At 39.7% G+C, this 17,315-nt stretch overlaps 1 protein-coding gene across 1 annotated transcript in view; it reads right to left on the bottom strand.

The window, feature by feature from the left end:
• Positions 1-94: 94 nt before the first annotated feature.
• Positions 95-17,315, bottom strand: part of LOC134749444 (dnaJ homolog subfamily C member 13) — a 92,550-nt gene continuing 75,329 nt past the window's right edge. Inside the window, exons 37-41 of the mRNA XM_063684380.1 lie at positions 15,035-15,272; positions 14,197-14,364; positions 11,809-11,955; positions 10,629-10,851; positions 95-9,132 (exon numbers count right to left, since the gene is read on the bottom strand). Coding sequence (XP_063540450.1) covers positions 9,059-9,132; positions 10,629-10,851; positions 11,809-11,955; positions 14,197-14,364; positions 15,035-15,272 — 850 coding nt within the window. The 3' untranslated portion in view covers positions 95-9,058. The remainder of the gene's footprint in view (positions 9,133-10,628; positions 10,852-11,808; positions 11,956-14,196; positions 14,365-15,034; positions 15,273-17,315) is intronic.

The following is a 17,315-nucleotide window of genomic DNA, read 5'->3' as shown; positions in this document are numbered from 1 at the left end:
TTAATGTCACCTAAATAACACCTAATCGTAATAATGTGGGGTAATTTTCACATAGGGATATTATATCACGTAAACTACAATAAAACATCGTATGATTGCTTCATATGGTATAATTTAATATTTTTAAATGGTATAACTTAGTGCTACATATAAAAATATCCATATACAACGCTTTCTCCGTTTTCGTGGTGCCATCTCAGCCTTAACCCTCGCTGATCGTGTGTTGAAACTATTAACTTAATCCTTTGAACGCATCGTCTATAGTTGTGCCGTTTTCAAGAACGTTCTCCGTATACAAAACGAAGAACATTCTCGAGAACGGCACAAATACCTATAGCCACGTCATATTACTATTTAAAAAAAACATACACAAGCCAAGGCCATAGGCACAAGCCAGCCAATATAATTTTTACCAACGAGAATTAAGTAGGTAGACATAAGAGTGCTCACTCAATACATCAGTTTTGTTACCAAAAATACTATTATTTTCGTAGTCGACATCTAGCGTCAAATAGCGGAATTATCAGTACTGCTACTTAACACTAGATGTCACTTATGTCGCGACTGACGAAAATTGAATTGTTCAACAATTTACATCTAATATTATAAGCAGAAGGAGTTGAAAATAGAGTTCCAGTTAATCTGGTTATAATATTAGGTGAAAATCGTTGAGCATTAGATTTTCCGTTCGTCGCAACGTCTAGTGTCGGGTAGCAGTAATGATAATTCCGCTACTTGACGCTAGATGTCATCTACCAAAAAAAATAGTCTTTTTGGTAACAAAACTGATGTATGGAGTGAGCACTCTTGTCTACTTAATTCTATTTGCTTTTACTTAAAAGCATGAAGGTAAACATTAACAGCGTACGATTTATCACATAAGCGTTGACGTGATGGTTACGATAACTCATGACGCTATAGAATTTATGGTGTCAAAGGATTAATCATTAACGCCTCGATAAACGAGTCGTTTTATATAGGTATATTACGCGGAGTTAGGCTGTCAAACACTAAGGGTCAGTTCCACCAATCTGTCTGCCATCGTTAAATACTTTTGTATTTGTTATTGTAAGTAAGTTTCATACTTCACTGCTGTGTGACGATGATCGGGCCGTCAAGTGTGGACAGTGGAAATGGCCCTAAGTTTACTAGTAATAAAACACACGACCAACGTTACCGTTCTCCGATCAAAACAATCGCAATAATTAGGACGTTCTCATGTCATGAGCAAACATAAGTTTCATTCATAATCCATTGTAGACACCTAAACTATGATATGGCTAAATTAAAACATAATATAATACACTGAATTCGTTAATATATTATCTCACTAATAACCATACATGCGATACTGCCCGAGTTAAAACAGTCAAATAATTCAATTAACTCATCTAAGGCCTTTGTCGTCGCTTCACGTCGTACGCTTGCGACCAGCGTGAGGTACAATCGCGGACATTCCCGGTGAACCACCTTAAGGGTAAAAATCGTTTAAATGTCTTGCAGACGGCCAGGCGATATGAAGGGTACACGGAAAGAACATGTCTAGTCACTTTTTTCGGAAAACAAGATTTTCATTTCAAAATGTAGAGCTCTTCTTGAACTACTACTACTATTATTATATCTTTTGCTACCACTGTATAATATAACAACTTTTTTTTTTGTTAAAAAAGACCTGGTCACGGAATTACCATACATTTTGACATGGATCCAAATTTTAAAACCGCGATTACTCAAAATGCTACTAAAGTGACTAGATATGTTCTTTCCGTGTACCCTTCATATCGTAAAAGTGATGATCAATAGCATGGCACTTAAAAATGTGAGTCTTGAAAAAAAAAGGTTAGCTTAGGTAAAGTTTATTGTCGTTCATTGTCTTCGTGAGGGCCGGCATTTGCAAACTAAGATAAGGAATCCTAAATGCATCCTAATTGGTTATCTTTATGGGGAGGCGAATCATAGCCTAAACAACAACAAGTAATAAACTGTCCTTACTACCTATTGTTTGTCTCATTACCTGCTTTTACCCTTTTCATTATTAAGATAAAGAATTCATTATTAAGATTAAGATAAAGAATCCTAAATGCATCGTAAATTGGGAGGCGGAGTTTAGCTCGCTCGTAAAGAACGAGGTAACATTTTCTGAAGTGGTTCACCGACAGTGTCCCTGATTGTACTTCACCGTAAAGTTACGCTATACGCTTTAAAAGTTCCTGTACCTTTAAATATCTTTAATTTCGTCAATCGTAGATCGACGCTGTTGATCTACTCTTAAAACATTATGAATCTGGGATTGATACAAATCGAATTATTCGACTGTTTAAACTAGGCACGTAGTATATATTCTTACATATTTCTACCGCCTGATACTTTCTGCTATCTCTCATTAGATTTCAACCTTATTTACTCAGCTGTGTAAATTTCGACAAATTTATGATTTCATACAAATAAATCTCATAATTCTTTTTTTTTCAAAAAAATTAAGGCTATTTTAGTTTGACGGGTCTAAATTAATTTATATTTAGCTTAGATTACTAAAACGCCATTCTGAGGTCAGTCTCAAAACGCAAGTTTTGCGGCTCTGGGTGCGTAGCCAGCGTGCCAATCGTTGACGCTACGTGGCAAACGAAACGCAATTGCTAGTCATCATCATCCTCGCGTTATCCCGGTATTTTGCCACGGCCTAGGGCCCGCTTGACAACTGATTCCAAGAATTGGCGTAGGCACTAGGCACTAATTTTTACGAAAGCGACTGCCATCTGACCTTCAAATCGAGAGAGGAAACTAGGTCTGATTGGAATTAGTCCGGTTTCCTCACTATGTTTTCCTTCACCGAAAAGCGACTGGTAAATATCAAATAATATTTCGTACATAATAAGTTCCTAAAAACTCTTTGGTACGAGCCGGGGTTTGAACCCGCGACCTCCGGATTAATTCGCACGCTCTTACCGCTAGGCCACCAGCGCTCTTAAGGGGCCCACTGATTACCAGTCCGCCGGACGATATCGGCCTTACAGTTGTTCGGAACTATCAAATTTTTGTTCTAACTGCTGATAGCTGATATCGTCCGGCGGACTGATAATCAGTGGGCCCCTTTACACGCAACTGTCACTGTCGCACTCATATTGAAAGAGTGACAGAGAGAGATGGCTACGCTACGCTACGAAGCGTAAATGAATGGCACGTTTGCTACGCGCCCTGTTATGGCAAGATATGAAAACTCGAGTGTTCAATTTTAGCAAAAACAAATCTTTCCGATTGTATTTAACCAAAACATATAAAATAAAGAGTATTGGTATCCGTCCTACCTACATCCATACAAAAGTGTGAATTCTACGCCCCCCTTTATAATACAGATCAATAAAAAAACTTACATCTAGTCATATAGGAATAACATTTATTGTGTACCTCCAAGGAGAGATCATACTTCATACATAAACAGAATACATATGCGGCATCCAAGGACGTCCGCTAGCGGGGGCGGGTGCAAGAAGCGGGCGCACGCACGCGGGTGTGGGTGTAGGGAAAATCCGTCGCACGCGTCCGCGCCAGTTAGCAACGCTCATACTATTTTTCGTTAACCCGCTCACCCGCTCCGTGCAACCCTGTCAGCTAGCGGACGCCCTAAAATGGACCTTATCGCAACGGGATAAGTCCTTTTTTGTTTCGAAGTACCGACAGTAAATTATAATACACGATAACTTTGGCTCACAATACTATTGGCTTGACGCGATATTGATAGTTTGACATAATAAGATTAATGTTCAGGCGTAACGACCTTTTTCATTATCCTAGATATATTTTAGGAAAAATATGGAGAAAAGGACGCATTCACTGCCAGTGCGGGCTACACGCTATATTTGTGGCCGATAACACGTTTTTTCGCTATGTAGCGAAAAGCGCCAACGAACAGAAACCGCCTTGCGGTAGCAGTGGTAGGTTAAAACGTTAGCCGGCGGTATTCACGACCGTATTGTCAAGTCACAAGATTCAAAGTGGAATATCAAGCCATTGCTGTACTTTGACAGATAGATAGATAGATAAACTGTTTTGTTGTTTGCCACAATACACACAAAATATTTAAATACAAAAATGACATAGGTACACAGAACAATCCAGAAAAAAATAAAAATTACAACAACAAATAAGAGTCACACAGATTTTTACATAATAGAGAAAAAGGAAAAAATACATAAAAATACTGTTTTATACAAATAAAAATCTTGTGTGCGTCGCAGCAAAACAAAAAGGTTCTGGCTCAGTATTACGCTTCACCCATTAGGAAAAGCACTGATTTTCTGCCAGGACCTGATCACGTCAACAAAAAACAGTGGAAAATAATGAAATAGTCGAAAGTTAGTACTTACCTAATTAATTATTAATAAATAACTAGTGACACAGTTAAAACTATAGAGACATTTAATGCTTGCACATAGTTGTGACATAGAAGTGTCAGTGTGGTTAGCATGTATGTAGTGTCACATGTGATTTAGAGAAAATCTTTGACACAATAGAGATGTTGACTGTATTTTAAATAAATTATTTCACACCATGCATGAAATAAAGCACCAGAAACGTGGATAGAAGTTATTTTTAGACACAATTTCTATTTTATAAATCGTATAGAACTATAAAGAGTACAGATATAGTGAACAATCCTTTGCCATCGTATTTACACGGAAACGCACAAACGTGTTATGCCATTTATGCCAGTACAAAAGTACTGAGACCGACTGAAGTAGACTTCCGGTTCGAGCGCCATCTTGATAGTTAGCATCGTGATTAATTACTTTGTTTTTTGCTCATTAATATTGTTTAAAGTGTAATATCGATAGCTTATTATACAGTAAACTAATGTGGTATTGTGCAGTGAATGGAGAATTAATTTTGAAGCGCGTTTAACCACCATCTTGGAGTCAACGGCCGGTAGTCCACGTGCTTCTTGTAAAGTCTAGCTATCGATTTACAAGAGCTAACAAATCACCGTACACTGTCTTGTACAACCGTACAATTTTTGTCGTTTTTAAACCTCTTAATACCTTGATACTGGCGAAATAGTCCCACTGGGCTGAAGCCATAATTTTAAAAGAAGAAGAAGACTGAAGTAGGATGACAATTACGAACGTTTCCGAGAAAATACGATGGCAAAGGATTAGAGTTTTGAATGATTCACGGTTAGTTTCACTACTTATATTGACCGGGATATAGACCGTGATTACCTTTTGTACTATTTGTGAGCTCCCGATATTTCGACGCAGTTACATGCATCATGTTCACGGGTGACTGAAGATACAAAATACAAAAATAATACAAAAGGTAATCACGGTCTATATCCCGGTCAATATAAGTCTACTGGCAAAGGATTGTTCACTACATCTGTAGGTAAGTTTACCGTGACGTCATTTGCTAGTATTTCATATAAATTACGCAATGGCAAATCGTTTTGACAGTTCGAAAAAAGAAACTGACTAGGTATTAGTCAAACACCCTTTTTTTATTCCGTAGACTAAAATGACGTTTCATGTGTATGAGATGACATTTCTTAGTACCACATGAAATGTCATTTTAGTCTACGGAATAAAAAACAGAATATACAACTTCTTTTTTTTTTTGTCTCCCAAGTTATCGAGGATAATGAAAATGGTTTAATAGCCAGAATTATACTCCCCCAACTTCATATTCGTGTCACAAAGTAGTCATCACTGGCTCAGAATAAATAATAGTACATACTAAGGACTGTTTTTTTATTCTGTAAACTAAAATGACGTTCCATGTGTAAGGCATGACATTTCTTAGTACCACATGAAATGTCATTTTAGTCTACAGAATAAAAAAACAGAAGATTCTAACAAAACGCGTTTATTACGACAGATGGCAACCGCTAGGTGGCGCAAGAGCGAACAGGCGTCCGTTCCGTAGCGGTGCGCGCCAATTACTATGGCTAGACACCAAAATTGGTGTGGGCCGCATGTACTTGTAGCGACACGACGAAATCGCGGAGTGAGCCACGCCTGTCACTGGTCTGTTGCAACGTTAGGCTCTTCCAATATACTTGAGAACGAGACAATGCTTCACCAACGACTTGATTATTTCTCAGTTCAGGATGCATAGCCAAGATGCCAGTTTGTAAGATGTAAAAGTGATAGAGAGAGAGAAAGCGTTTCTTTGTCGTAGCGCAAGCGATTGACATCTTCGTTAGGCCCCCAGTGACGCAACTCATTGGTGGCACAAATATAACGAGGTCCAGTGACAAATAAACAGCATTAACTACAGAAACGTAAGTACAAGAATAACCACAAGCAATTATAGGTACGATTATAATATAATAAATGATAACAGTAAACTAAATTTCCCACAATGCTCGAATTTCAACCGTAATGCGTGCATATAAAAACTAAAGCAAAAATACTTAATAGACTTTAATTTATGATGATACGTTACTACGTTACACACTGGGAGTAATATTGCCCTTCAGTAACCTTACCACGAGTTTGACTCTGACATATTCGCTAGCGATTGCGTAAACTAACATACAATGCATCTCCCTCGTACGTACATTGGTACAAGCGAGATGCAGGCGTTTGAGTTGACGCATTCGCTAGCGTTTAAGCCCGCGTAAAACTCATGGTGAGAGTACTTGTCTTAAAGAGCTTGATTTTTTGACACATCTTTTAAGTCATGAAAAGGACATTTTGAATTTTCATATTTTTTTAGTATTAACTCTATCGGCTATCTTTTTTGCCATGACATGATTAATTATTTTAAACATTATCTTATAGACCTAAGGGGCCACGACAACAGTCATGCGATACGCCATTTTATTATGTGTTTAGTGTTAATTGTGGTTTCCATCAGAGAAAGGTCCTTAAGCACAAGACCCTACTCTGATGGTAAGCCACAATTTGTCTCTAGATAGTGTCCCTTTTTATACCTAGATATATTGACACCCAAATGTGCATCATTAATGAAAAAACAACTCGCGTCACTTTTCGTGAAATCACCCAACAATTTTTTCTAATACAATTCAGTTACATATATTTGATAACATTTGAGTTTCATTCTTCCCATGATAGCCGATAGTTATTACAGAATTAAGTAATATTTTAGAGAACACAAACATCACACTTTGCTAACATTTTTTGTTCAAGCAATTGGTTCTAAAATTGTCATGTTTCTATCGCAACTACATACTTAATTTGGAATGCTGCATTTCGATAATAATAAAAAACAGATATCTTTATTCAACTATCACTTATTTACAGCAAAATTTTACTATACATAATTCCATATAAAACATTAGGCTTACTGCAAAAACCTTATATTGAACATTGAATATTGCGGGTAAAAAAATAACACAAAATTAAATGGACTTTCAAAATAAGATATACTTATTTTAATACAATATAAAAGAATTCTAAATCCGGTCTCATAAAATGTGGTATTTTCCATAACAAGGGATCTTATTGTCGATGGCGCTTACGCCATTATAAACGATACTCCGATATAAATACAATGCCGCGCGACGCTGTGCGGCGTAAGCGCCATCGACATTTTCATAGAAAATGCCCCAAATCAGTATAGCCTCCTGACGACCAGCGTCCTACACATAGAACATAGGCCCCCAGCAAGTTGTGACTTTTTGTCAACTTGACAGTTGAATTTAACGTACCAAATTTCAAAAGCCGATCATCAGAAGGATAAGTAAGGTTTGGCAAAAATACGTAGGTTCTTCCTTCGGTTTGTCTGGAGGTACTGTTAGTATCTGTCGCCGTGCGCTGTATCGCATGTGTAAAGACAATGCTTGATTGAATTACGCTTGATTTTCTCCTACGCTGACATCGGTCGTTGACGTCGGTCGAGCGTACGAATTAAGGCGGTTCCCTGACCCAGAAGGCGAAAAATTTCCTTATATGATCATATTTTTCTAAGAGACGTTGATATTCGTAGACGTGGAAAAAATATATGTAGTTCTTGACTATATTATTTTTAATATCATAGCTTCCGATACACGAATTATGACACTTTGCTCGATACAATTAATTCCCAAAGTAACCTCTAACTCGGACTTTTAATCCAACTTTACTCGGTTATTTATTATGTGATACTATAAACAAAAAAAGAAGAAAAAACAATCTTAACTTAAATAGTAATTTCATAGCTTTCGAATTTCGATATTGTAGGGTAACGTTTTTAAAATAAATAAAAATCGACAAAATTCGATCAAAACGGACACTTGGCGCGCATGCTCTTTCCCGTTCTTTCTTGCGAAATGTGACAGAGACAGCCAATGTTCTATGGGCCCCGCACAGCGACGCTGACGTCCGTAGCAGATTTTTCTTCCGACGGTAGACGGTACGCTCGACCGACTTCAGCGTAGGAGGAAATCAGGCCTTACTCTTATCAAGTCGGCTACTAATACTCTCGCTGATGCTGCGTTAAAAGGCCTCGTCTCGACTTAATTCGAAGGATATCTATTTCTTGGTAAAAACATTATTTTAATATTTTACTTGGACGAAGTTTGCCACCAACGGTAAAGTTAGGGTTTCCTACGACTTATACTTGCTGATTTTCAATGAATATTGATAATCGGGTTTGATAGTAATGTTAAGACTGTTAAGAGTCGCTTACCGTCACGTCGCTAGCTTGAACAGCTACTACACAACGGGCAGTTGTCAATCGCCGGGGGGCGCTGAGGCGCTATCCGCTATAGGGAACGTATATTTGATTATTGGCGCCAAGTGTATAAATGTTTAAGTTTCCGATTTAAGCCACAAGATGGCTGAACCTACAACGCGCAAGGGAGCGTAAATGTGTAAGGGGCAGCACCTGTTTGGGCGTGAAGTGTCAATGTCAAGTTTAATTTTCCGATTTAGCCTTACATAATTAGATTAACCTAAATCATTTGGGTCACCCGATGGCAGACCTAACGTGCACGGTCCTGCACTGAGCATACAACTTGTGTACATGTTGTGTCATTTCGTCTATCCCTTATCTCTACGAGTGTATAGTAATGACTCGCTAACCGTGTCAGGTAGTCTTATAATGTTCAGACGGGCAGTCGTCAATCGATAGGTGGCGGTTGCGCGGTGATACTCGATGGTGGGGCCGTCAGGTAGCCCGCTGAGGTAGGCGCCGCTGTAAGCGAAAATTGATTAAGTTTGAGACGGTGACATTCAAAACTGATCTTCACGCTCTCATGGTAAATATAAACAGGTGTACAGTGGGTTATTGGGCGTACTGCTCCCACACGCGGCTCTTGGCCAGCACGCCTCTCGCTCCCTTCAGTGCGTTGACTAGCTACAGTGACTCACCTTGTAGCGCGTGCTGTGAGGGCGCAGTGATGAACAGGTCATGTCGCTGTTGGGCGTACTGCTCTCACACGCGGCTCTTGGCCAGCACGCCTCTCGCTCCCTTCAGTGCGTTGACTAGCTACAGTGACTCACCTTGTAGCGCGTGCTGTGAGGGCGCAGTGATGAACAGGTCGTGTCGCTGTTGGGCGTACTGCTCTCACACGCGGCTCTTGGCCAGCACGCCTCTCGCTCCCTTCAGTGCGTTGACTAGCTACAGTGACTCACCTTGTAGCGCGTGCTGTGAGGGCGCAGTGATGAACAGGTCGTGTCGCTGTTGGGCGTACTGCTCTCACACGCGGCTCTTGGCCAGCACGCCTCTCGCTCCCTTCAGTGCGTTGACTAGCTACAGTGACTCACCTTGTAGCGCGTGCTGTGAGGGCGCAGTGATGAACAGGTCGTGTCGCTGTTGGGCGTACTGCTCTCACACGCGGCTCTTGGCCAGCACGCCTCTCGCTCCCTTCAGTGCGTTGACTAGCTACAGTGACTCACCTTGTAGCGCGTGCTGTGAGGGCGCAGTGATGAACAGGTCGTGTCGCTGTTGGGCGTACTGCTCTCACACGCGGCTCTTGGCCAGCACGCCTCTCGCTCCCTTCAGTGCGTTGACTAGCTACAGTGACTCACCTTGTAGCGCGTGCTGTGAGGGCGCAGTGATGAACAGGTCGTGTCGCTGTTGGGCGTACTGCTCTCACACGCGGCTCTTGGCCAGCACGCCTCTCGCTCCCTTCAGTGCGTTGACTAGCTACAGTGACTCACCTTGTAGCGCGTGCTGTGAGGACGCAGTGATGAACAGGTCGTGTCGCTGTTGGGCGTACTGCTCTCACACGCGGCTCTTGGCCAGCACGCCTCTCGCTCCCTTCAGTGCGTTGACTAGCTACAGTGACTCACCTTGTAGCGCGTGCTGTGAGGGCGCAGTGATGAACAGGTCGTGTCGCTGTTGGGCGTACTGCTCTCACACGCGGCTCTTGGCCAGCACGCCTCTCGCTCCCTTCAGTGCGTTGACTAGCTACAGTGACTCACCTTGTAGCGCGTGCTGTGAGGGCGCAGTGATGAACAGGTCGTGTCGCTGTTGGGCGTACTGCTCTCACACGCGGCTCTTGGCCAGCACGCCTCTCGCTCCCTTCAGTGCGTTGACTAGCTACAGTGACTCACCTTGTAGCGCGTGCTGTGAGGGCGCAGTGATGAACAGGTCGTGTCGCTGTTGGGCGTACTGCTCTCACACGCGGCTCTTGGCCAGCACGCCTCTCGCTCCCTTCAGTGCGTTGACTAGCTACAGTGACTCACCTTGTAGCGCGTGCTGTGAGGGCGCAGTGATGAACAGGTCGTGTCGCTGCTGGGCGTACTGCTCCCACACGCGGCTCTTGGCCAGCACGCCTCTCACTCGCTCCCCGTGCGTGGTGGAGCGCGCCATGGCTTTTAATGCGTTGACCAGTTGGGCAGCGGCCTGCCCGTCCAGTCGAGTCTCGAGGAGGGATAGGAGTTCGTCTATCAGACCAGTTTCTAGAGCCTGCGGAAAAAAAAGATCTTAAATAATGTTAAGATATATACTGGTACATTTTGCTGCTTAAACATCATATTATCAACACAAACTAGTCAACGGCCGTATCTCACATAAGACAACCTAGAACAAATGATAGTAACGAAGAGCAAAATCGTTAATCAAAGTAGACCTTCGAACCGGATGTTGTCAAATATGAAACGCATGGGTCATACAGATAATTGTTGCCTTTTACCTATGTTGATACTCGTCGTGTATAAAAACAACCCAAGAGTATTGTAATGATGGTATGCCGATTTTAAGGATTTTTTAGTGATAACTTGACTTCGTCTAGTGTTACAATACCGTAACGCAAGATGACAAAAGCTAATCGAAAACTAAAAATGCACCAGGACGACTGACGCAACGAAAAGTCGCGTCATCATTTCCATACATTATTTAAGTTTCGATTTATTTTATTTTATTTTATTACAAGGAGATAAAACAGAAGCATACAAGTGAAGAACAATATAGACAGAATATACATAAATATTATAGATTATGTTGTTTCCTTAAGCATATCTCACCGAGAACATAAGTGGTATTAGAATGTAAACCTAGCAACATGCAACACTTAACTATTTTAAGTACAACAACTACATTAAATTCATATTTATGAATTATGAATGTTATGATCTAAAACTACTTATCTATTTTTTATATAATTGGCGTTTTTTATAAGCGATTGTCATTTAGCTAGGCCCTCTGTAAATAAGTATAAATATTTTATGTTCTGTTCTGCAGGTACATGAAGATTACTCCATACGAGATCGAGCTGCCTCCCGACATGATCTCGACCCACTACGACACAAAAGCCGAACACTGCTTAGTTTTAACATGTAAACTTTCTCATGTAAATTAATTTTGTAATTCTTTATGAGAAATAAAGTTCTTTAAACGTAAACGTATGAATTGCGAGAACTATACCTGTAAAACGAGGCGATCCGTGTTGACAGAGCTGTTGAATATGGAGGCGAGCGCTTCACACGCGCTGCCGATGATCTCCCGACATGACTTCACGGCTGTTTTAAGACCGGACATCACTTCGGTCTGGTTCATCGCCATTACGCACGACTGCAAACAAATGTAATAATAAACCTTACTCTAATAATTTAGGTTTATCAACGTGTCTAACAGCGGCGGTGGTGACGAGTATGGCAGTCTTATGATATGGAACCAATTCGAGCAATTTTTTTATAGCATAAAAGACAAGGCCCTCGCAAAGATCTGCCTCCTGGAGCCTCGTAGGTAGAGATGTACGACGGAAGATTGACAAGCCGCTAATAATCGTTTGTCCCTTTCCGACGTATTGGTATGATGGAAAGGGATAAACAATTATTAGCGGCTTGTCAACCTTAGTAGACGTTTATGAATAAGGGGGTTAATCTCTAGCGGCTTGTCAACATTAGTAGACGTTTATAAATAAGGGGGTTAATCTCTAGCGACTTGTCAACATTAGTAGACGTTTATAAATAAGGGGGTTAATCTCTAGCGGCTTGTCAACATTAGTAGACGTTTATAAATAAGGGGGTTAATCTCTAGCGACTTGTCAACATTAGTAGACGTTTATAAATAAGGGGGTTAATCTCTAGCGGCTTGTCAACATTAGTAGACGTTTATAAATAAGGGGGTTAATCTCTAGCGGCTTGTCAACATTAGTAGACGTTTATAAATAAGGGGGTTAATCTCTAGCGACTTGTCAACATTAGTAGACGTTTATAAATAAGGGGGTTAATCTCTAGCGGCTTGTCAATTTTAGTAGACGTTTATGAATAAGGGGGTTAATCTCTAGCGGCTTGTCAACATTAGTAGACGTTTATAAATAAGGGGGTTAATCTCTAGCGACTTGTCAACATTAGTAGACGTTTATAAATAAGGGGGTTAATCTCTAGCGGCTTGTCAACATTAGTAGACGTTTATAAATAAGGGGGTTAATCTCTAGCGACTTGTCAACATTAGTAGACGTTTATAAATAAGGGGGTTAATCTCTAGCGGCTTGTCAATTTTAGTAGACGTTTATAAATAAGGGGGTTAATCTCTAGCGACTTGTCAACATTAGTAGACGTTTATAAATAAGGGGGTTAATCTCTAGCGGCTTGTCAACTTTAGTAGACGTTTATAAATAAGGGGGTTAATCTCTAGCGACTTGTCAACATTAGTAGACGTTTATAAATAAGGGGGTTAATCTCTAGCGGCTTGTCAACTTTAGTAGACGTTTATAAATAAGGGGGTTAATCTCTAGCGACTTGTCAACATTAGTAGACGTTTATAAATAAGGGGGTTAATCTCTAGCGGCTTGTCAACTTTAGTAGACGTTTATAAATAAGGGGGTTAATCTCTAGCGACTTGTCAACTTTAGTAGACGTTTATAAATAAGGGGGTTAATCTCTAGCGACTTGTCAACATTAGTAGACGTTTATAAATAAGGGGGTTAATCTCTAGCGGCTTGTCAACTTTAGTAGACGTTTATGAATAAGGGGGTTAATCTCTAGCGGCTTGTCAACATTAGTAGACGTTTATAAATAAGGGGGTTAATCTCTAGCGACTTGTCAACATTAGTAGACGTTTATAAATAAGGGGGTTAATCTCTAGCGGCTTGTCAACATTAGTAGACGTTTATAAATAAGGGGGTTAATCTCTAGCGACTTGTCAACATTAGTAGACGTTTATAAATAAGGGGGTTAATCTCTAGCGGCTTGTCAATTTTAGTAGACGTTTATAAATAAGGGGGTTAATCTCTAGCGACTTGTCAACATTAGTAGACGTTTATAAATAAGGGGGTTAATCTCTAGCGGCTTGTCAACTTTAGTAGACGTTTATAAATAAGGGGGTTAATCTCTAGCGACTTGTCAACATTAGTAGACGTTTATAAATAAGGGGGTTAATCTCTAGCGGCTTGTCAACTTTAGTAGACGTTTATAAATAAGGGGGTTAATCTCTAGCGACTTGTCAACATTAGTAGACGTTTATAAATAAGGGGGTTAATCTCTAGCGGCTTGTCAACTTTAGTAGACGTTTATAAATAAGGGGGTTAATCTCTAGCGACTTGTCAACTTTAGTAGACGTTTATAAATAAGGGGGTTAATCTCTAGCGACTTGTCAACATTAGTAGACGTTTATAAATAAGGGGGTTAATCTCTAGCGGCTTGTCAACTTTAGTAGACGTTTATGAATAAGGGGGTTAATCTCTAGCGGCTTGTCAACTTTAGTAGACGTTTATGAATAAGGGGGTAAGATTGGGAGACCGTTTGGAGAGGTGGGACGATATAGATATTCCTAGGAAAGCTTTGGAGAAGTTATGCTGATAAGTCATACCTGTGTGCGGGCTAAGGCTGCGACGATGGGCACGGCGTGTAGCGGGCACTGTGGCAGTAATCTCATCAGTCGAGGTAGTTCACCCAGTTGGGCGCATACTTCGCCCAGCGCTGGGCGTGTGGACACGAGCACGGCCAGCGCTTTCGCACAGATGTCGCCTCTGCTGCCCTGTAACAAAATATATAGGTTATTGGAATATTCTATGAGACAATATGAGAATATATTGTTATTCAGGCGGGCCGTATGCTTGTATGCCACCGACGTAGTATAAAAAAAAGACATTTAATCAATAGGGGGTATTACTGCAATGTTCTGCTACCAGAGTGCAGCACTAGCCCGTTTAGTAAACCATAGAGTAACTTATACATACTTTATCTTTAACAGGTTTTTGGCAAGTTTTCAGAGATAATAAAATATGACATTGATGCACCAAGGCGGTTTGTTTACAGAGGACCTACCGGGAAATGCTAATCCGAAATTTCGCTAACTGCATCTTTATAGCTTGAATATGCAAAAGTGACAGAGATGTTAGATAACGAAATTTCGATTTACTTAGATAGACCCTCAGATTGTGGTAGTGGCGCCCCCTGCGCAGAGTTTGGCGTAATATAAGTCGGCCTCCTTTAAGTTCTGTGAAGTGAATAGAGGACAGAAACATGTTTTCTTCATAGATATTACGAACGTATGTCAGTAGTTTAGGAGCTCATGTTCAACCCTCGAAAGCCCTCGCTTTACTGGTGGCTACTTGCTCGCGTTACTGGTTTTTCGTGTTGAGTTTTTCGTTGTAGGTATTAAGTTCGAGACAGTTGGGTTCTATGGCAGGAACAGTGTGACATACCTCGCTGGCGTCCTTGCCGAGCGCGGCCACGCACTCGGCGAGCAGCTCCTGCAGGAACCGCTTGGGGCTGCGGAGGCTCCAGTGCGGGCTCTGCAGGAACAGCTTGAGGTAGACGCCGCCCACCACCACCTCGCCGGGCGGCGCCCAAGTGTCCTCGCCCGCGGCGGCGGCGGCGCAAGACACGGCCGACAGGTCCTCGAAGGTACAATTGGGGTCGCGGAGCTGGTTGCATTGGTGTCTGAAAGAAAGTAGGGGTTATTTAGTGTAAGAAATAATTTTAAATAAATCTGCCTTACTTATTTAGTCAACGCCGTTGTAATTGACATGCTACGAAACCTGTACTCGTCAGCCCGCTCAACTAAATTGCTACACACTTGCGCGCGCGCTTGGTTCGTCCACACAAGCTCGCGATGTAGTCATACTTGTTATGGCCATTTTTTGCCCGGATGCTGCACTTCATGATAAAAGCAAGCCGCTTTGCACAGTGCTAGTAGGGACCAAACTGAGTGATTTGACCCGCAGCAGCGCAAGTTTCACCCCTTAGGAACAGAGATGGCGCCACTTCTTTAAAAAATATTTCAAAAAATTCTACAAGCTAAACCAATGAACCGATTTAAATGTTTAATATCTCAAATGAAAGCGCATTATATACATTACTTTTAAAAAAAATACTCAAAAAATATATACTCAATACTTTTGATAAAAACGGGAATTTTAAGTTTGTTTTTTTACTCGATTGATAGTTTTTACTTGATTTTTAAAAAAAATTGTATGGAATATGAATAGTTTAATGCATGTATATATTACTGAATAAATAACAAGTATTATAAAAAAAACCCGACACCGATATCTCTCATACTCTTCGAAATATGAAAGTTTGAATGTGAGTGTAAATTTCTTCAAGATATATTCCAAATAATTCTACAAGCTAAACTATTCGACCGATTTTAATGTTTAATATCTCAAATAAAAGCTCATTATATAAATTACTTTTAAAAAATACTCAAAAAATATATACTGATTACTTTCGACAAAAAACGGCATCTTAAGTTTTTTTTTTACTCGATTGATAGTTTTTACTTGGTTTCTCAAAAAAAATGTATGGAACATAAATAGCTTAATGCATGTATATATTACTGTGAATAAATAACAAGTATTATAAAAAAAACCCGACACCGATACCTCTCATACTTCACGAAATATAAAAGTTTGAATGTGAGTGTAAATTTCTTCAAAATATATTTCAAAAAATTCTACAAGCTTAACTATTTGACTGATTTCGATGTTTAATATCTCAAATAAAAGCTCATTATATACATTACTTATAAAAAATAATCATAAAACATATACTGAACCCTTTTGGCAAAAAACGGCATCTTTTTATTTATTTTTTTTACTCGATTGATAGTTTTTACTTGATTTCTTAAAAAAAATATTATGGAACATGAATAGTTTAATAAATATATATATAGTACTGAGTATATAAAAGTATTACAAAAAAACCCGACACCGATACCTTTCATTCTTCACGAAATATTTAAGTTCAATTATGCACGTTCTTACTTACAAATAAATCCTTTAAAAGAAATCTTCAACCGCAGTAAGTGCACTGATTTTAATATGAAATGTGTCATATGAAAAGAAATCACCCAATTTATTTTAATAAATAAAAAAATTATCAATAAAAACTGAATAAAGTTTTTTCCTGGTGGTGAATTACAAAAAAAATATAACAAATCTAAAATTAGGAATTATTTTTATTTAAAGTGACTACATTTGTAAACAAAAAACTTAAACGTCCTCTTCGGGTTCATATTTATTTATTGCAACCATGGTTTTATAGGTATTACAAATTCTTGGTAGTTCCACATGGACCCCGTGGGGGCATAGCAATAATACATGCATACTTAGAGTCTAATCTTAAATCTATGTGTATAATATAAAAGTAGGTCAATTTAGTAGTTTTTATACATATAAGCCGAATTGAATCAGATAATTGTCAGTGTATTAAATACAAAAATAAAAGGGCAACTAATTATTATTAGGTGATGTCAAATTATATGGTTCACCGGTAGATGTAAAACTGAAAAAGAAAAGTCGTTTTGAAGTACTCGTACCATTCCAATACTACAAAATCACTGATCATACATGAACTGGTTGCTGTAGATTACTGTTGAATTATTTTTGTGCCTAGTTGATAACCATTAAACCTAAAATTTTGTGCCAGACCTATAATTAGTGGTCAGTATGCAAAATAACCCTGGATTGAAAATTACATTAA

The sequence above is a fragment of the Cydia strobilella genome, chromosome 18, assembly GCF_947568885.1.
Source record: "Cydia strobilella chromosome 18, ilCydStro3.1, whole genome shotgun sequence".
In the NCBI taxonomy this organism is placed as follows: Eukaryota; Metazoa; Arthropoda; class Insecta; order Lepidoptera; family Tortricidae; genus Cydia; species Cydia strobilella.
Note: the sequence above shows the minus strand (reverse complement) of the source record. Positions and strands in the feature narration are given on the sequence as shown.